Source organism: Peromyscus leucopus, chromosome 2, assembly GCF_004664715.2.
Source record: "Peromyscus leucopus breed LL Stock chromosome 2, UCI_PerLeu_2.1, whole genome shotgun sequence".
Classification (NCBI taxonomy): Eukaryota; Metazoa; Chordata; class Mammalia; order Rodentia; family Cricetidae; genus Peromyscus; species Peromyscus leucopus.
Window position 1 is genome coordinate 62,332,166 of NC_051064.1, and position 21,928 is coordinate 62,354,093.

Genomic DNA, 21,928 nt, shown 5'->3' on the forward strand with positions numbered 1-21,928 from the left:
TAAAGAATGGGAGCAGTGTTAACCTCTGACCCACAACACCAAATGCTAGGAAAGGTTGGATCACCATCCAAGAGTGGACTGACCCCACCCGGTGCTTTACTGCTTTGCAATGAGAAGAAGCTGAGAGAAGGCTTTCAAAAACTTAAAGCACAGATAGCTATTTGATATCACCACAACACCCGAGCAGTGAGCAGCAAGTTATTTTTCTTAGTAGTTTGTCAAAATGCCAGGCCACAGCACGTTAGAAAATACTGATCTACAGGGTTCACCTGCAGCGTTAAACAGAAGCAAAACCAGGATCTAACACTTAATGACCACATACACACAAATACATCTTCCCTATTTCTAACAGAATGGCAGGCCAGACAGGTGTCTGTAGCAACCCATCTGGTAAAAGGACATCTGGATTGTGGGAGTGAAAAAAGTTCACCTAGTTTAGCTGCCTGAACCCGTAACATGGTTGAAATCACAAAAAAAAAATGGTGAGGGTCTCATAAATTTTCCTGTCACTCCCCACCCATCCCATCCAATCACAAGTCCACAGCTTACCAGTCGCTCATTCTTACCCATCCTTCCTGAGCCTGACACAGTCTGTATGTAGCACAGCCTGGCCTTGAACTCCTGACCCTCCTGCCTCAGCCTCTCAACAGTGGGAATCACAGGCCTAAGTCACCTGTCTGGGCCTTCAAGAGATTTTGAAAATGGACCTGACAGAGTACACACATAGAATGCAGTGTGTGTAACTAGTAAGAAAACACTCCGCAGTGACTCAGGCTGGAGCCCAAGTGTGCCTTGGGGCCAACTACAGTATGTCGGCAATCCAGAAATGTGACAAGCCTGCTGTAAGGAAGATAAAAAAAATCTGTGTTGACACCCTTGTCAGGGTCTGGAATCCTTGAAAGAGCAAAAAACTCTAGGTCCTAGAGGAAGTCGGAGACACTGCTTATCTTAGATTTGGCCGCTGAGGACTGAGAAGACAAAGTCTTCTTCAAAACACCTCTCCGGGGTCTTGGGCCCAGAGCGCAACTGCAGAGAAGGAATGAGGTCCTGTCAAGACAACCGGGAGGACACAAAAAGAACCAAGGGCAAAGCATGCACCTCTGCCAGTGGCTCTTTTTTAAGACGGGGTTCCTCTGTGTCACAGCCCTGGCTGTCCTGGACCTCACTCTGCAGACCAGGCTGGCCTCGGACTCTGCGATCCACCTGCCTCTGCCTCCAGAGTACTGTGATTAAAGGCGTGCGCCACCACTGCCCAGCAGCCAGTGGTTCTCAATCTGTGAGTCACGACCCCTTTGGGGTCACCTGCCCCCTAAGACTGTTTGAAAACACAGATATTTACATTACAATTCATAACAGTAGCAAAATGACAGTTATGACGTAGCAAGGGAAATAATGTTATGGTTGGGGTCAGCACTTTACATGAGAGTTTGGAGACACTTTCTTAGCACTCAGTAGACCAATAGGTCCGAATCACCAGATTTCGTCGTATGGGTGGGGGGAGGGGGGGAGGGGAGTCGGGGGGTCAATTCGCAGACAAATGCAGTCCCCTAAAATCCCACTGTACCTGGCAGGCTGTGGCTAAGTTCACAGCAGCAACGGGGGTCTTCTAGACTAAAGCGGTCTTGTAACTTTTAGACCTGGGTGCAAGTTTAGAGTAAGCCCTACTTCTTCTCCCCCTTGTTACTAGGATGCCTGACTTAGGAATATTGCTGTGCCTCCTTTCTCTGGAGCTTTGAACATTGATCATGCAGGACTGCTGTCCAGGCTCATTGCTGCTTCTAGGTTCATGGACGGAGAGAATGGATAAGGACCATATCTGAAATTTCCCACAAATTAAAACCAAACCATATCGTGCTGCTTCTCTTTGCCTAATCAGTCCTTAGTGTTTCTTTCCAAATGCCGAGAGACCCATGTGGAGTTGACCCTTCCTAGAGTACGCAACCCCACTGTGGAGAACACTGTTTTGACTTTATGGAGTACAACTGACAACGCTCTTTGGGGCAGGTTACTTGAAATATTTTTATCAAAACCATAAACGAATGCCTAATCAAAACCACGCAAATTTAGCATCAAGCTTAGCACACAGCATTACTCCACACTGGATAGAGCACTGTTTATTGAGCATCAGAGTCTGAGCACATTTTTCACAATGGTATAAAGAGACTGTTTGCTTGGTAGGCACGCAGCGTGGATTTGGGCCCGTGGTATCTGTACAGGGCATGGGTCTTCTCTCAGGTGTCCACCCTAAACTTAGAGGCGGTGGCTTGCTTTCTGCTGGGATTCTAGACTGCACTGTCTTCTTCCGGGCTTCACACTGGGAATCAAGTTCTGCCAAACCACCACTGCATACGGCTTATGTCCTTGACCTTTCTGTTACAATGGGTACTTTTAAAAACTGGTACATAATGTAAAGTCACATATAAATATACAATGCAAGGAATTTGCTGAGGTGAATCCTCCTACAACTTGTACTCAGGTCATTAAACAACAGCATTATCAGGACTGCCGCTGCCCCAGGTCCAATGGTCCAATTGCCTTCTCTATCTTTTGTTTACCATTGTGTTAGAGTGAGATTCACCCACATTGATAGTTTGGCTATAGCTTATTATCCTCATTATAGAATTCCCCCTCCTAATGTGCTGCATGTTATCTACCTACCTGCTGGTGACACCTGGTTATTTGTGGTGGGGGGCTACTACAAACAGCATGACATCTCATCTCTCTTACCTTAACAAAGAATCAAAAACCCAAGTCTTCCCCTGGGCTTCAACTTTCAGAAAAAATAAAGAAACACAAATTGCATTTGCCTTCCCACCCCAAAACGACCTGACAAAATGTAGGGAAGGATAGCTACAGATATTGAGCACTAGAGTACGGAAGTCAGTGATTCACAAGACACAGGAACAGAGGAGGGGAGGGCCACAATACCCCACTACTCTTTTGAGATCACCTCCTGCGGGGCGGTGGTGGCGCAGGCCTTTAATCCCAGCAGAGCCAGGTGGATCTCTGTGAGTTCGAGGCCAGCCTGGTCTACAGAGCGAGTTCTAGGAAAGGCGCAAAGCTACACAGAGAAACCCTGTCGGGGGGGGGGGTATATATCACCTCCTGGCCACATGCAGGACAGGGAGCCCAAGCACATTTTTACAAGACTCCTTCTCTCTACATGCAGGGGACAGAGTTGAGTCTAATACCCAGAGAAAAATACCCAGAACCCAAGAGAGTGAAATTCAAAATGCCTGCATCTTGTAAAAACATCCAGGCACGTAAAGACCTGAGAAAACAATGAGCAGCAACATCAGGAAGCTGGAACCAGCCTGGAAATGTGGCTGGGACCAGAGCTCTCCTTCCTTACCTTCAGGCTGCATGTGTGTCCTTATCACAGTAGTTCTAAGTGCTTAGAACACAGTGGGTATTTCCCACCTTGTTCAAATTAGTGCTGTCACAGAGTACCAGCAAAGCCAGCTTGGACCACGATGGAGGAGGAGAAGGAAGAGGCTCTTGCTGGTGTTGCCTGAGTGGGGCCCCACTCCACTGCCCCCCCCCCAAACAGGACCAAGTTTTAGCATATGCAAGCTTGGAAGTGCAAGCTCCTCCCTACCCTAAAACTCTGTGTCCACGTCACAGCAATGTTGAACAGCCAGCAAGGGATAACCACGGAAGACCAGGAGTGAGAAGAACAAAGTGCAGGTCAGGGAGATGGAAGGCGGGCAAGACATTCTAACCGTCCAGAAGGAAAAAGCAGAGAAAAGCTGCAGTTTAGAATGCTGGAAGAAGGGAGCACAGGAAAGGAAGTTCAAAGGAAAATGCCGATGGGGGACCCACAGGGCTCTCCTGATGCTGGCGCGGAAGTGTGGATCACGCGCACCTGAATGACTCCAGGGTTGAGCTCAAGGATCTGGTGGTGACAGCTGCCATAAAAGCTGAGAAGCCATAAAAGCTGAGCACAGCACACAATCGGACAGACAGACACGTACAAACACACACAGACAAACGCAAAGTTCCTTTAAAGAAGGCACAGCCATAGAGGCTGCCAGGAAGGCAGGTCAATAAAGTGTTTGCTTCATTTAGGGATGTACTCGGTGACTTCTGAGCACTGTTAGCAGCAAGGAGGTACCTGACGGAGCCCAGGAGACAGAAAAGTAAGTACTTAGCGCCCATAAAACGGCTCAGCAGGTAAAAGGAAATTATCGCCAAGACTGACATCTTGAGTTCAGGTCCAGAGGCTCACACAGCAGAAAGAGAACTGAGCCCTGAAAGCTTCCACATGCTCACTGTGGCATTCCCAAATACATACATATGGCAATAAAGAAATACATAATTTAAAAAAAAAAACTTTTTTAAAAAGGAAAGAAAAGTAAATAAATGTTGAGTTTCCCTAAAACTACAGAACTGAGAGAAAGAGCCCAAGAGTGACTGGCTGGAACAGGGGGACTTCCCTGGAGGGATTCTGTAAGAGTATCTGCAAATACAGATTAAGGTCAAAGAGCTAGTGAGGGGGAAAAGAAAAAAAAAAAAAAAGGCCTGACAGGATCCACAACACAAGTCAAGGATGAGCGCGATCTGCCGAGAATGTGGAAGGGTGGTGGAGACTCGGAAGGTGCACCAGACAGTACTAAATACAGCCACCAAGTGCCACCAGGCAGCGACCCGAGACCGTGAGTGTGCAGTAGTACTAATCCCCACGGCCAGCCATTGCCCTCTGCAGGACCCAGGGCAACTGGGCAAAGGGACACAGGACGCCAAGCAAGGTGGGGCAAGGCACAGGGCGAGGACAAACTGTGGCTCCCGAGCGACGTGGAGAAGTGAAGGAAGCCAGGAGGTGACAGGTGCGGGACACAGCTGCCGGTAAACAGCCACCAGGGGCTGTAGGGCACCATGGCCCGCCCGGGGAGCCACAGGGGCTGTACAGCACCATGGCCCGCCCGGGGAGCCACAGGGGCTGTAGGGCACCATGGCCCGCCCGGGGAGCCACAGGGGCTGTACGGCACCATGGCCCGCCCGGGGAGAGCCCACCAGGCGGCTGTACGCGGCACCATGGCACACGCGCCCGGGGAGCCAACAGCTTCTGATGCCCAGAGCCTCCAGGGGTGAGGCCCAGGCAGTTTCTTAAGTCCCCTCCTCCCCCTCCCCTGCAACTCCAAAGTGCAAAGTAGGGAAGCGCAGACCTAGGAGACTGGGTTACTGTAAGGAGAGAAGGCAGGAGGTGGGATCCTTTAGAAAGAGCAGCGGTTGCAGGACGGACAGATGGAGTTCTATGAGAATGGGAGAAGAGTGTCACCCACTGTCGGAAACACCCCTCTCCAGCACAGGGCTCGCTCTAGTTCACTTCCGGGTTATTTTTAGGTTGCTTCTGGCAGTGTACAGCAGAGTGATTCAGAAGCCTGGGCCGGTGGCAGGCTGCCTGGGTTTCTATCTCAGAACACTAGCTAGCTGTGCGCCCTTGGGCAAGTTGTTTCTTTTTAAGTGTACACAATAGTGTCTACCTTGCAGGCTGGTCCAGAAATACAGGCTGAAGAGCAAACATTCAATGACAGCTAATACTAAACATAACTCAAAACAGCCGGTAAAAAGTTAAAATAAAATAAAATAAAATAAAATAAAATAAAGGACTAGTGTTGCGATTCAAGGATGTTTTCTGCCATGTGCAACCTGTCTGAATTACCACAGTTCAGATAAGAGATTTAGGGATGGTCAACAGTGAAAGAAAGCAAGCCAGAAATGAAATAGGGGTGTGTGTGTGTGTGTGTGTGTACGTGTGTGGAGAGAGAGATCATGACTACATGATTAAACAGAGTAAGTGAAAACGTGGTCGAACACACACCTAACATCCAAGAGTCAAGCAAAGAGGTACATGCCTGAAATCCTAGCACTCTGGAGGCTGTAGTAGGGATCCAAGTTCAAGGCCAACCTAGGCTACACACACATCAAGAGCTGAAACAAAGGAAAGGAAAGCCAGTATACAGGCTGATGTAATGTTTAAGGTGAAAAAATCATGTCAAATATTTAAAGTTTTAAGGGGCATAGTTCAGGGGTAGAGCATTTGCCTAGCACATGTGAGGCCCTGGGTTCAATTCTCAGCACTGCAATGAACAAATGTTTTATGGACACCTAACAGTGTAACACAAACATGAGACTGTGAAACATTACATAGAGCAAGTCACTATAGCTAAGAATGGACTGCTGGTGCCCTGTGGTGTGCATGGTTTAAGCTGAGCTCTCTGTTCAGATAGCTGGGTTCTCCAGCAGACAGGCTCTGCAGAATGCCATCCTTCAAATCCGCCTCAACATGTTGGTCCCAAACCACAAGAAGAAGCCCCTTTGCTTGGCTCTGGTAGGTGAGGAAGGAGCCAAGCTGAGACCCAGGCAGGATAACGTTCATTCTGCAGCGGGTACAATATTCAGGGTAACTCTTGGTCAGCACACAATCCCAAGCTGATCTGACTTTGTAAAGGATACAGGCAGAGACTGTGTGTGCAGTCTAGCAGTCCCCAGAGCAGAGGCTACCCCACAGCCTTCCACTCCACTAGAGGTGAGAGCCCTCTCCATGACCTAGTCTAATACTGGGATCACTAACTCTCATGAGCTGTAACTGGGATTTTTAGCAATATTCTTGTTTGTTTGTTTGTTTTGTTTTGTTGAGACAGAGTTTCTCTGTATAGCCCTGGCTGTCCTGGAACTCGCTCTGTAGACCAGGCTGGCCTCGAACTCACAGAGATCCACCTGCCTCTGACTCCTGAATGCTGAGATTAAAGGCGTGTGCCACCACCACTCCCAGCTTTTTAACAGTGTATTTTTTATTCTAGTGAAGTATCTCTCCTCTTGACAAATATATCCATTCCATATCAGAAATCAGCTTTTATTACAACTTCAGAAATACAGCGGGTACAAAGTGAATGACCCTATTATATAGTTAGGCAGAAGGTTTGGTTTTACTCCTTAATGAGCAAACTTAAGTGGGCAATTTAGGGAAGTTATTAAATGTAGTAAATTTTCAAAAAAATGTATTATTTTTCGGGAGAAATTATTTACAAACGAAAGCTCCCAACTGGGCGTTAGTATCACTCTCAAACAACAGCGGAGGCATTCGGGTTACTGAGGCAAGGCCACAGTCAAGTCAGGGCCGAGAGGTGCTCAGTGCGCAGGGCTGGCCCTGCTAGCTCCGGGACGATGAAGCTGGAGGCACCATGAGGATGCTAACTGAGACCCGCTTAAAGTCCAAACATTACTAGAGCAAGCAAGCCATGGACAAAAAGGGAAAAGTGTTTGGAGTTGCACCTTCTCCGTTGAGTACGTCTATTCAGAGAAACAGTCAGGAGTCACAGGAAGAAGCATTCAGGGATTCTGCTGGATGCTTTGACTTAATGAGCCCAACTCTGTGTGAGGGCTTCATGTCAGCCTCTTCCTAAGACCAAACTCTCAAGTGTTGCTGCAGCTTTCATGGTTTATCCCCTTGTTTCAGCCTTCCCATCTTTCAGGCTCACCCACCAACAGCTCTGACTTCCCCAACTTGCAGTTTTGTTTGGACTTAGCTGCGGCAGGATGGAAGCCTGGAAGGGAAGGAACAGCCTCTGGGAGGTGGTGGACTGAGCAACAGGGGCAGTGGGTGGGGCTCATCCCCTCCAGGGTGAGGCACCAGGACTTTGCTTAAGGCTTCCAAGAGAAGACAGTCTGCAAGGGCAAAGGTCACCTTGCTTCATAGCCCCAGGCTGTGTTGTTCTGTTTCATTTTACAAGTTCTGTCGTGTGATTCCAATAAACCAAGAGCGCGACGACGCCAAGAATTTTTCTCCTGTGCTCCACACCATGATTGCTAATATTGCACATCAAATCAGGCCGACTGTGGGATCAGCAGGCCCATCACAGTCACCCCCAATGATTAGTGGTCTCTATCATGACACTTATACTTGGGTTCTGGAAGGCAGTTGCTTTGTTTATGATCAGTATGGGTTGGGTTGTGACTCAGGTTATTGCCGTGGAGCGTTTATCACTTAAAGATGGGCATCTAAATGGGCTTCAGCAGCTCAGGCTTATCTTCTTAGTGCAACTGTGACTTTGCTGATACAAGGTTCCCATGAGAAAGAAGAGTGACCAGGAGTTAGCTAACCACATAGGAAAGCACAAACTGTCTCCACTGGACAATGGACTCACATAGCACAGAATATAAAGGAGTCATATCACCACAGGAGGCCAGCAGGTATCAACAACAGACTCACAAACCAACAAAAACAACCCACAGCACCAACCCTCTGGTCTGGTGAGGCTACAATTAACTCTGGTTCACAGAAAAGAGTCTGGTGCTTTGCTGATAGCAACCAAGAAAGGTAGCTCACAGAAGAAGGACCAACCTGATAATGCTCAAAACCACACAACAGTCTTGAGCATGTAATGATCGAGTCCCCATTCCTACATAATTCCCATTGAAAGCAGACCCTAGCCTTGAAACTACTCTGTGTCTGGAAGCGAACACTGTGGATGGAGAGAGAACAGGGACATTCTGTGACATTTACATTTGTGAGCCAACCTTGGCTAGCCCTGGACTCTACATTTTCCAAAGGACAGAACTGAATGTAAAGATTATTTTTAGCAAGACAACTGGTCCCTTAGGAAAACCTTTTGAGGGAAAATTTACCACAGACTCTGAAGTAAACAGATTGACATGAATCTGTTCCTATCTGGTCACCTGCTACTGGTTTAGACATAGTGAGAACAGGATTTCACTTGGTCCAATTTCATTAAAATCTATGTCCACTAAAAGCATACCAAATTTTGACCATTTGCCTCAAACCACAATTACCACCAGAAACTAAAATAATGAATATACACATACGTCTCCAGTAATGCTATCAGAGGTACTCAAAAGATCATTCATTCAACAAGTAGTAATTTAATGTTTAGTGGATCCCTAGACACAGTGGTAACTAAGTCAACATCTGCACTCTCAAAAACTTACAATGTATCCACGAAAAGGGAAAATCACTTTCTATTTCTACTTACATGGGTAATTCCCCCAAACCATGGAAAGGTCTAAGTGCCACTCAAACCTCTCACAAAACGAAAGTCTAAAAGTCTAAATTGACTTGAATGAGCAAGTAGTAGTTATGAAAAAAATTAAAGAAAAATAAAATGTTTTTAAAAGAAAAAAGGGGAAAGGAAAGGGGAAAAGGGAAAGAAAGAAAAGGAAGGGGCGGTAATACTGAAGACAGGTACCATGCATTCAGAGGAACCCAGGATTCCAATGCTGTTGAGGAAAAGGGGCGTGGCTAGGCTGCCCCTGAACCCTGGGTCTGACCAAGAGCTTGACCTGAAGGCAGTGGGGAGCCATGGCCAGAGCTGAAGCATATGACCCAGGATTTTGGAATGACGACAGTGACACTACAAAACAATGGAGCAGGAAGGGAACGAGTTCTAGAGTCACTGGGGAGCAGCGATGTTTCCAACAATGCGAGGGAGCCACGGGATGAACCATCAATCTAGAGAGCCATCCGGGAACAGTAGAACTCAATCATACTTTTTATTTTGCTCTTTAGAACCATCATATGAACCAGGCAGTGGTGGCTCACAGCTCTAACCCCAGCACTCCAGAGGCAGAGGCAGGGGGATGAATCTCTGAGTTCTAGGCCAGCCTGGTCTACAGAGAGAGTTCCAGGACAGCCAGGGCTATACAGAGAAACCTTATCCAACAAAACAAAACAACAACAATAATAATACCAAAAATAAAATAGACAAAAAAGAACCATCACATGTCTAATTCTGTATTTTTCTAGGCTCAAGTTCAAAGAGCTTAAAGGTTAAAATGTCCCATTTGTGCTAAAAAGTGTCACTTGTGAACCAAAGTCCAAGGGCAGCCTAGGAAAGAAGTTTGTAGCACAAATCTTAAAAGGTATTATTAATAAAAACACTCAGGAGCCAGATATTGGGGTGAATGCTGAAAGATCAGAGAAGCAGAACAAGCCACAGCTAATCTCACCTCACCAACTCCTCAGCCAATCCTGTTTCCTCAAACTGGAAGCCTCTGAGTCCTCATCTGAATAGATCTCGGCTAAACTGCTACTCAAAAGCCTAAAAGCTTAAAAAGTTAAAGTTCCTGGTCCTCAGTCTTATATACCTTTCTGTTTCCTGTCATCACTTCCTGGGATTAAAGGCGTGTGTCTTTCTCAAGCAAGACATGAGATGTCAAGTCCTGGGATTAAAGGTGTGTGCCACCATGCCTGGTTTCTATGTCTATCTAGTAGCTGTTCTGTTCTCTGACCCCAGATAAGTTTATTAGGGTGCATAATATGTTGGGGAACACAATATCACCACAAAGTTGTTTCTGGTTGGGTAGTGGTGATACACGCCTTTAATCACAATACTTGGGAGGCAGAGGCAGGTGGATCTCTGAGTTTGAGGTCAGCCTGGTCTACAGGGCAAGTTCCAGGACAACCAGGGCTACACAGAGAAACCCTGTCTCGAAAAACAAAGAAACAACAACAGAGGTATTTCTGGGTTTGGAGCACTAGCTCAACAGTTAAGAGCACTTGCTGTTCTTGTAGAGGACTTTAGTTCGGCTCCCAGCACCTACATGGAGGCTCATGTTACAAGACTATAACTCCAGTTCCATGGGATCCAATGCCTTCTTCTGGCCTTTGTGGGCACGTGATAGACTCATGCACAGACAAGCATACAGGCAAAACACTCCTACCCATAAAATTAAATAAATAAATAAATCACTTTAAAAAAGGCGGTATTTCCAAGCTGGCCTGACGCTTACATTAACAAAGCTAGTAAAGTCTAATGCTAATCACTAGAGCACTATACAGAAGGGAAAGGCCCATCAGATGGAGAAGGGGGGATGGGGAAGAGAAAGCAAGAATGGATGGGACATACATCAATCATCACGAAGGATGGCTCAGCTCCAGGGGCAGAAAACAAGTGCTTGCAGACTTCTGTATGTTTTTATTTCAGTTCCCAACTAGGAAACCAAACTCACTCTGACAAAAAGGAAAAACAAAATAACCCGTAAAGAGCACTTAGCCCGCACTGACTGCTTGAGACTATAATCACCTGCTATTTTTAGAAAATCAAAATCTTGGGAATGAGACCCTTCCCATAAGTATCTGCCATCTAAAATAATACTATGAAATGACTGTGCCTCAGTTTGGTATTAGAGTTGAGGAGGAACAAAGTGGGTGGTAGAAATGTCCATGAACAGAAATAAGATTCATAACATAGGAAATAGTGGTTTCTAGTTTGTAGACAACTACTCTTTATTTTGGAGGGGATGCTTATGGGAATTGCGAGACCTGTGAAATCAGAACAAATAACTTCACTGAATAAGAGCTGGTCAATGTGTTAATCAAATGTCAGATACACTGTTTAAAACGCAGGCCAAAACTTCTATCTAACTGTAAGAAGATACAATCAAACAGATTAAGCATGCCATTGATACATTGTATCTAATAATTTTTTAAAGCAACTTCCTAAATGCCTTCCATTTTTATTGCAATATTGGTGTTACTCATGCATCTTTAACAGTTGGGAGCCCACCCTCATGATGACCTGACACCCCATACAGAGCTATGCCAGGGTTTAGAAACCCAGCAACTGCTAGACAACCAGCTGCAAGCCCAAGTTTCCAGAGAGGGGGCACCAACATCTGCCTCCTTCATCTATGCCTTACTTAAAAGGACAGAGGGATAAAGACAGATCATTCATTCAAAAAACATATCCTTTTATTAAAATAAAGATGATCCACTCCCCCCCCCAAAAAAAAAAAAAAGGTCAGGTGGTGGTGGCACACACCTCTAATCCCAACACTTGGGAGGCAGAGGCAGGCAGACCTGTGAGTTCGAGGCTAGCCTGGTCTACAGAGGGAGTTCCAGGACAGCCAAGGCTACACAGAGAAACTCTGTCTTGAAAAACCCAAATAAGTAAATAAATAGATATGATTCTACACAGTGTTTTAACCAAAATACTATTTCCATAGTTCTTTAATTTTGTTCAATACTGAGACTCAACTGCAATTTTGCTTATATTGTAAGGAAAGGGCAAAACAACAACAACAACAACAACAAACCCCTTTTGTTCTCTTCTTGAAAACAATTCCCATCAAACCAGGATGTATCTTATTTATTTATAATGAAACCATACATGCAAAAAAGTGGGAAATGACTGTGAGACCAGCTCACAAAAAGATATTTATCAAAACAACAAAATTTATATACAAATTATTCTGCTGATTATTTGCTCTTTTAGTTTTTGTTTTTGTGAGGCAGGGTCCTGCGTCAGTCTCCTCGTGTGCTGAGGTTACAGATGTGCCAAAGTAGCTACTCTGGTTATTTGTTTTATATTCACTTAACCATTTCAAAAAAGTATTTACAAGGCCTGTAATTAGCAAATGAAACCTGTTATAAATTAATTATGTTTCCTTTGTTTGATATGCATATCTCTTTTCAGGAATTTGGGGGGTGGTTTTGTTTTGTTTTTTTTGAGACAGCGTCTCTCCATTATGTAACTCTGGCTGGCTGTCCTGAACCCACTATGAAGACCAGGCTGACCATGAGTTCACAGAGATCTACCTGCCATGTGTACAACCACACCCAGCCTCAGAATATGTTCTTATTAGTGAAAAAGAGTAAAGTTGAGGCAGAAGATATGGCTCAGCAGGTAAAGGTGCTTGCCACCAGGCCTGATAACTTGAGCTCAATCCCAGCCCCCACATGGTGGAAAGAACCAAATTAACTCGCAGGCTGTCATCTCACCCCCATATACCCATCACACACACACACACACACACACACACACACACACACACACACACACACACAATTTTTTAAAAATTAAAGGTAATGTCCTGGAGTATCAAAAAATAATTACAAAGCCTTTTTACAGCACTTCAAGGAAGCTAATTTTTATACTATGCTCAAAACTAAAATTATAGCTGGGTGTGGTTGGTACACACCTTTAATCCCATCCATCACTCTGGCAGAGGCAGGTGGATCTCTGGGTTCAAGGTCAGGCTAGTCTACCTAATGAGTATGGGGACAGCTTGAGCTACCTAGTGAGACCCTATCTCAAAAATAAAAACAAGCAAAAAAGTAAGATTATTTTGAGAAAATCTGTTTATAAAGCATTAGTCACAAAAGTAAACAAATAATGAAATATAAAAATTCCGGTCTAGGAATAAACACACTCTGGTTGGTTATTTGAAACACTGGATACATCAATAATGTTAATGTTCAGGGAGTGTGACGCTGACCTTGTACATACACTGGAGGGGCCAGTATTTCAGAATGTTTGGAAAAAGTCTTTGCTCCAAGTTGAATTGGAAATTTAATATTTTAACTAGCAAACTAAAGACTCCAAAACAAAGATCCTAAAATTCATCTCTAAATAAGAAATGTATTTATAATAGTCAAAGTCTGCAAAAGAATGAAATGGCTGTCTCATCAGCTAATAAAACTTCATTAATTAAAATAGAATAGATCTTGTATGGAAAAACAATGGGACCGTGAACCAGCACTAGGAGCCCTGAAATACACCAAAGTGCAAAGAATTTAGTTTATGAAAACGGGTGTTATTTTTCTAAACAAAAGAATAATCAAATCACTTGATAAATGACCTGGGAACAAGTTGGTAAATATTTAAGTGGAACTAAAATTAGAGTTCTAGATCTCGTTGTATAACAAAGAAAACTCCTGAGAGAACCAAAGTGTAATAGGTGAAAAATTAAAAGAAAATTCACCACATTAGAAGGAAGCAGACTAACATATATAACTAGCAATATATAATAATTGACAATGAAGACAATAAAAGGAAACATAAAACAGAAGACCTGTCCACTTAACACCCCAGTCTCAAGAGGAGAGACAATAAAATAGAATGTGTTAAAATTACAGCATGTGACACATTGATACAGGAGTTACCTTCACATTGAATAGATGAACTTGGCAACAGACTGCAGTACAGGCAAAAGATTATGCCACATAATGTATGACTAAATGAAACTGGCATATAAATATCTGAAAAGCTACTCAGTGGAACCAATAATTAAATGGATGAAAATCAAAACAAAAGATATGGTGAAGAATAAGGGATGCAGAGCAGGGGAACAATCCTCATCCAATATGGCCCAAAACTAGGTAGTTATAACATTTTTATAAGGCAGCATTGTGGTGATATATTGTGTACCCTAATAAAGCTTGCCTGAGGACCATACAACAGAGCCAGCCACTAGATTAGACATAGAGGCAGGCAGTGGTGGCACACACCTTTAATCCCAGCACTTGAGATCTCATGCCTTTGCTTGGGAAGCACACATACACGCCTTTAATCCCAGGAAGTAATGTGGCAGGGTAGAGAAAGGTATATAAGGTGTGAGGAAACAGGAACTCATTCTTTGTAGGCTGAGGATTTTGTAGAGGTAAGAACTAGTGGCTGGCTGCTCTGCTTCTCTGATCCTCAGGAAAGTTTATTAGTGTACACAATAGGTCACCACACAACATTGTATCAAAGATTAAAAGATGTACCATTTTTGGTCCAATACTTCCTCCCTCTGAAATGTGAACTAAGGAGATGTATGTAAAAGAATTCACCGTGAGGACTGGTAATTTATCTGAGGGATAAAGCACTTGCCCAACATGCAGAAGGCCCTAGGTTTGGTTCCCAGCACAGGAAAAAGTTAAGAAATACAAATAAAATCATTACAATGCTGCTTAATAAACTGGAATTAACAGAACTGCCTATCAATAACAACAAATAAATATTAATAGCCAGAAGCTAAAATGCCATGCATCTACCTGAAATGATGGAGAGAGCTCACACATTTGTTGATATGGGAAAAACAATGGTCAGGTCACTTTGCAGGCAGCTCCCTGTGAGCATCAGCCTGAGGTGTTGGGTTCTTTGTGCTTACTTCTAGCACCTAGAACAGGACCCTGTACTGCTTTTCAGGTGAGATTTTAAAGCAGACTATAGAACAACAAGCATGACATGGTCTCCTCTCTCCTCCTCTGGCCTGCCCTCTTCATATAAAATAATAATAATTGGGAAGGTAGGCACAAAAGGTTAACAGGGTAATATTTTGATTATGTGTTATAACTATCTTCTTTATTCCTTTCTGTACTGTCTAAATTCCTTATATAGTAGCTACTGCTTTTTTTTTAAAAAAGAGCCCATGTAGTTAGTTAATACAGCTTAAAAATTCCAAAGTCAGCAATGTCAGACCGACCGGGCATGTTTTCTTTCACTTTTAAAAAAAAACTGTCAGCTTATCTCATACAAGTGTCATCTTTCTCAGTATCAGGAAATGGCGCACCAAATGGAGAAAAGCCTATCTTTTCTATAGGGGAAAAGGCATCTACAAGTAATCGCCTAACATCCTATTCTATCCCATTCCTATTTGGTGTTAAAGATCATTTACCCCCAGGCTAAAAGGCCAAAAGAGTTCATCTTTACACATTCGTTTCGTTTATTTACACAGACTTCATTTTAAAAACATTTCATTGAAGGATCAAAACTAGCCACCTAGATCACGTCTCTCTCCACCCCTTCGCCCTGTTCTGTTTTATTCCTCAGCTTTATGGGCAAGAACCTTATTTGGATTTTTATCGTGTTTCATCCTTCTAGAATGTAAGCTTCCCGAGGGCAGGAGTTTTGTCCTGCTCTCATCTGTATCCCCAGCCCAATACTAGGTGGTACCTAGTAGGCCTCGGGAGGTACCTGTCAAATGAAAATCTCTATGTGGAGGGCAGGACAGATACAAAACTCCAAACAAGCCAATAAATGAAGAATTGGGGTGGGGGGTTGGGGGGGAGAAGGAAGGAAAAAAGGAAGGAAGAAAACCATACTGAAATGCCACCCTGACAGGACTGAAAGCTGTCACACAGGCTTGGAGACCGACGTTTTTCAAGGCGGGCAGGTGCTCCACACCTATCTAAGCACACAGCTCTTCCAGGAAGGAGAAAACCCACAGGGAAGTCTCCGGGTGGTGGTAAGCAGCTCCCGGAAGAGTGTCAAGGACCATTACCATAACAGAGACGTGGCCCGCGCAGAGGGAGGGGGAACCCCACAATACACCATACATCTTGGCCCAGATGAAAAAAAAAAAAATCACACGAATCCCCTACACAATCAAACCAAGCAGGCGACCCTCCACCAGACACAGAAGCAGGCTCCTTCCCCAGGGCTCTGCAGTCGCCTGCAACCCAGGAGCCGGGTCGCGACTCCAGCGCTATTCGCTCTCCAGGACCCCGCGCCGCACCGCCCCAAGGAGACCAAGGGGGGGGGACCGTTTGAGGATCCGCTTTCTCTACCCCCGAAGCCCGCTACCCTCCCCGGCGCACACGCCTGCCTGCCCAGCTGGTCCCCAAGGCCCCGACCCTCCAACTCACGTGTAGATGATGGACATGAAATGCATCAGCCACAGCACCACGAAGAGCACGAAGCCGAACAAGGCCATTCCCTCCTGGGCCAGGTCCAGCAGCGCCATCCCCCGGCCCGCTGGCCCGGCCCGGCCCGCTCCGGCCGCCGCGGACACCGCTGCCGCGGGAGGAGGACGCGGGGGCCGCCGGGTGCGGGGCGCGGGCCGCGAGTGGAAGGTGGGAGAGGAAGGGCCGGCGGGGCGGCGGGCGTGCGGACGGAAGGGGCGGGCAGGGCCTGCGCGCCCCCGGCCGCTCGGCGCGCGCTCAGCACCGCGCGCTCCTCAGCGTGCGCGCGCTGGGGGGGCTGCGGGCGCAGCGCTGATCCTGCGCGCTCCGGGCGGCCGTTGCCGCGCGCTCGGGCTCCCGTGGTCCAGACCCTCCGACTGCCGCCGCCGCCGCCGACCCGCTCGCTCGGCTGCTTCTCTGCGTTCTGATCCGTCTCCGCTGCCGGCGCCCGAGTCCCGGCACGATGCGGTCCGCCCCGCCCCGCCCTCTGAAGCCCGCTGCCCAGCCTCCCCGGGGCGGCGCCCTCGCGCCTCGGTGCCCGCCCGCGCGCCCACGGGCGGAGCTGCCCCCTCGTGCTCGCCGCCCGGCAGCCGCCAACCGCTGCCGCCGCCCGCGCCCGCGGGCTCAATCTCCGTGCGCCCCCCGCACCGTCTCTAAGCAGCACGCGCCGCCTCTACACTTTCTCTTGGCCAAATCCGGAGGAGCCAAGAGACTGACTGTGTTATTTAAGGAATCCCCAGGCTCAGAATTGGAAGAACCCCTTGATGCTGGAATCGCCCAAGATTGTGCGTCCACTAGGGCAGCTGGAGTGTAACTTGGCTAAGATGTAGCCAAGAGAGTTTTGGAAATGTAGCTAGTTCCAGCAGGACTGAGCTGTTAGTGTTGCCAGTACACCACAGATACAAACCATCTCATTCATAAATCTTCTGTTATTTGCTGGAATAGTAGGTTTTGGACATGCTGGGTTAAATTACGTTACACTTTTTTTTAAGGCTGTTAAAATGCTGCTAGTACTTAAGCGTTTAATTACACATGTGCAGGATACTGAAACGGGGAAATAAAGGCTGGGCACTGTATGAGAACTGTATGTAGCCCAGTTACTTCTGGGGCACTTGAGCACACAAGTTCCAGGCCAGGCTGGGGAAATCCAGTGAACCCCTGTGGTGGAAAAACAAAACGTTATTCTAATTTTAAATCAGTCCTGGGAGGCTGGTAGTAAATGTTTCCATTTGTTTCTTCAGCCCAGATACATTTACATTGTTTACAATTGTTCTGTGTTTAAACTGTTTATTATTCAAGTTTTTTTTTTTTTAATAATCCATGACCTCCCTCGAGGGATTTCGTAACTGAATTAAGTTTTGAACTTGTTATTGCTATTGATTGTAGTTAATAATAATTGGGCAGCCCCGATCTACGATCTCATGATAAACTACAATTACAAGAATTTAAGGTTTGCAGTGCGCTTTGTTCTACAGGTCAGTGAGAAAGAATGATGCTTAAAAATTAATTTTGCATTGTTGAGAGTTACAGCAGGATGGAATCCATACATGGAAATAGTAACACAGGTTTTTAAATGCCACGATTGTGATTAATCAATTCTAAGACTTTTAAAGAATTTTTAAAGCATTTTCAAGATCCCAAAATGGTAATGCATCTCACACTCAATGGCATCTTACAAATAAAATAATAGGCAAAACATCAATGAACATAAAATAAAAATAAATCATTGAAAAATAAAATACATGTGTTAGTCATATACAAAACAATACTGTGTGTTATCAGTACTCCCTGGGCCTTGGTTTATGACATGAATTGCTCAATTTGTGCATTTTGTTGCATTTTTCATTTTTTCCAGATCTTTCCTGCACCCTTACAGCAAAGGATTCCATACGGATGGGCAACACAGAAAGGCAAAGAGAGTTGGTGGAATTGGGTCTAACCTAATAAAGATCACCAATGTTGCACTTCATCTTGGTTAAATTTAGTCCGCTCAGATCTGGCTGTCAAACAACAGCCCTAGGGGCTGGAAAGATCGCTCAGCTGTTAAGAGCTCTTACTTCTCTTTCAAAGGATCCGGTAGGACATGCATGCTGTGCTCATGGAGGACAGAAGAGGGCGTCTAATCCTCCGGAACGGAAGTTACAGATGAGCGTGAACAGCCAAGAAGGTACCACTCAGGTCCTTTGGAAGAGCAGCCAGTGCTGTTAGCTGTGAGCCATCCCTCCAGCCCAGGGAAAATACCGTCTTTGATGAAATTTCTCCAAGATGCCAATCTAAAAAGTCAACATACTGCATGGATTCAACATTGATACTCTGAGAATGGCAAAGTAAAAACAAAAGATACCAGTGATTGTCAATTACTTTGTTTGATCCTGTGGTGAAACAAGACATGTACTTACTTACAATAGGCGGGAAAGTACACCAAGAATGAATGCTAATTTTAAGTGTGGACTTGGGGAGAGAAGGATGTGTTATTTCATCAACTGTAACAAATGTATCACTCTAGTGTGAGATTTTGACAGTAGAGAAGTCCTGGAGAGGTGGCGTGGGAATGCAGGATTTTCTGCTTAATTTGGCTGTGAGTTTAAAACTACTCTAAAAGTCATCTAAAAATAGTGACCACACATATATTATATAGTACATTATATAATATATGTACTGTTCAGATGGTTAAATGCAGGGGTTTTGTTTTGTTTTGTCTTTGAAACGGGTTTCTCTGTGTAGCCTTGCCCGTCCTGTAACTCGCTCTGTAGACCAGGCTGGCCTTGAACTTATAGAGTTCTGCCTCCTCTGCCTCCTGAGTGCTGGGATTAAAGACATGTGCTACCACTGCCCTGCTAAATGTGTTTTATTAATTCTGTAAATATATGTAACAGGAAATGCTGTGTCTGAACTTCATTGGTCAATGAAATCCAATAACTTTACATCTTGTAAGCAAGCATTAAAATATTTGTTAAATGCATGAGTAAACCATTCTACATTGACAGAAGTTACTGGTAAATTTGCTCAGATTTCTTCTTCGTTCTTAAATTTTAAAGTTTTTTTTTAAATAAAAAAAATATATTAACCACCATAGTTCATCCTTCCTTTTACAAAATTAATTCACAAAACTGAGTAAAAATATACAAGGCCTAGAGGTATAGCTCAGTGACAGATCTCCTGCTTGGCAGTCTCCAGGCCCTTAGTTTAATCCCAGCACCAACGCAAAGGACCAATGTGTGACTTTGCCTAGTCACAGCTGGAAGGCCTATCCGAAAATCCATTCTGTGAGTTGACAGCCCTATTTTCCTTTCAAGATTGACCAAGTTTTCTATCTTTGTCCGACTGACTTTTTTAAATATTTCATTAAACATCTTACAAATCCGAGTTCAGAGCTGGGATGGGGGTGCTCGCCTGTAACCCTTGCATTGAGAGGCAGAGACAGGAAGACAGGGAGCTAAAGCGTGGCCAAGTAACCGAGTGAGACCAGGTCTCCAGCAACCAGCCCAAAATAATAGTGGTCGAAGTAATCCAGTTCCCGAACGTTACTGTGTTAAGATGTATATCATAAATTTTCATCTCTAGAAAAGCTTTTCAAATTTAAGTGAAGAAAAGTTATTTCCCAGGCATTGAGTAAATTTGAAGTTTCAAAAGCAAACTGAATTCCTGATGCTAATTGAGGAGAGAAATAGTATTTTCCTTTGTTCTAATTGTTATTAGGAAAACACTGTGTTTAGGTACAGCTGAGGTGATTAGCATGTCTTTGTTTCCCATAAGATGTTTACTTTCTAGGGGGCTTTAGATGCTGGGATACCTGCATTACCCTGAATAGCTTTCAAATGATACAGAGGTTGCAAGGAAATTGACTGCTCCAGGCCTTGGGGCCTGCTGATGAACCATAGGTATGACGTGTTTGTTTGTGTGGGTGTGGTCGGGGGAGTGCCCACAGGTCACTACAGTTCAAATCCTCTTCAGCGCCTTTGCTCCTGTGTGAATGCCCAGCTAAAATCGGCTTTATTATACGCTTACTTTTCTTTTAATTTTTTCATGTTTGGTTTTACAATGTATTTTGCCAACCCCCAGTTTGCTAGGTCAAAACGTGAATGTGTTCTTTATTGTTTAGTCAGGTTCTTCCTATTTCCTGCAAGAAGAAACAGATGTTGTTGGTATTTTCCTAAATTAGTCTGAGCAGAAAACACTTTTTAAAAAGGTGTGTGTGTGTGTGTGTGTGTGTGTGTGTGTGTGTGTGTGTGTACACCCAAGAGTGTACTTGCTTGTGTCAGTGTTTGTGGGGGGCCAGATGTCAACATCAGGTGTTTTCCTCAGTCACTTCTCCTTCTTACTTATTCATTTATTGAGACAGGGTCTTTTACTGAACGTGCAGGTTACAGTTTCAGATACACTGGCTGGCCACTGAGCCCCAGAATCCTCCTGTGTTCAAACCCCTGCCCACTCCCACCCAGCACTGGGTGTATAGACATCCATCGCTGCTGCCAGATTTTCACCTAAGTTTTGAAGACCAGAACTCAGGCCCTCAAAGCACTTCCCCAGTGAACCATTATCTCCCCAGCTTTTGGCTTAAACTTCTGGCCAGCCTGGCTTAACCTTCTAAGTACTAGGATTACAGTCATATGCTGCCACGTCCGGCTCAAAGAAAGCATTCATGAAAGACAGCACCCTCTTGATTCTCCTGCCTGCCACTGGCTCTCTAAAGTGAGTATTTTGAAATTCCTATTAACTGAAGTAACTGATATGTTAAAGGGAAAGACCTAGATGTTTAAATTGCCAATACATCTTAGCATCTCTTAGAATGCATTTTGCTACCTTTCAGAGGTTAAGATTAATATGTACATAATATTGCTTACCACACTAAATGATACTAGACAGAAATCTACTTTGCAAGCATCACTTTGAGGATTGAACGTCTATTATATAGTGTTTAAATTAATTCAGTGCTGCACTCGCTTGGTCGTATAAACCGCACTGGCTTTTCAGCCTGACAAACCTAGGTCCAAAGTCCATCTCCTTCACTTACCAGATCTATAAAGTAGTTACTTCACTTAATCTTTTTGGCCTCCAATTATATATCCCATGACTGCTATAAAAAAATCAAGTTAATAATTTAAAATGTCACCTGACACATAACTTCTACTTCTTATTTTATTATTTCAAAGAATTACTAACAATATTATTAAAATGTGATTTTTTTTAAGCCCAGGTCTCACAAGGTGTCCCTGAAATTCACTATGTAGACCAGCTGACTCCAAACTCACAGAGGTCTGCCTGCCTTTGCCTCCTGAATGCTCGCTCCAATTAAAGGCCATGCTGAAAGGAAGATAATCGGCGCTGGTGGCGGCGTGGAAAGGTCACGGTCATGACAGAACCCAGTATCAGTACACAGAGCTTTATTAGGAGGGAAAGGGGAGGAGAGGGAACCAGGCCTGGTGAGAGAGAAAGATGGAGGGGTGGGGGAAGAGGGGAGCAGAGCGGAGCAGGGAGCGGAGAGCAGAGAGAGCATGAGGTCTGCATCTGGCTTTTAAGGCG

At 44.9% G+C, this 21,928-nt stretch overlaps 1 protein-coding gene across 1 annotated transcript in view; it reads right to left on the minus strand.

Annotated features, from left to right (window-relative positions):
- Nucleotides 1-16,626, minus strand: part of Ugcg (UDP-glucose ceramide glucosyltransferase) — a 32,425-nt gene extending 15,799 nt beyond the window's left edge. The window contains exon 1 of the mRNA XM_028856420.2: nt 16,370-16,626. Within this exon, the coding sequence (XP_028712253.1) occupies nt 16,370-16,467 (98 nt within the window). The 5' untranslated portion in view covers nt 16,468-16,626. The remainder of the gene's footprint in view (nt 1-16,369) is intronic.
- Nucleotides 16,627-21,928: the final 5,302 nt, after the last annotated feature.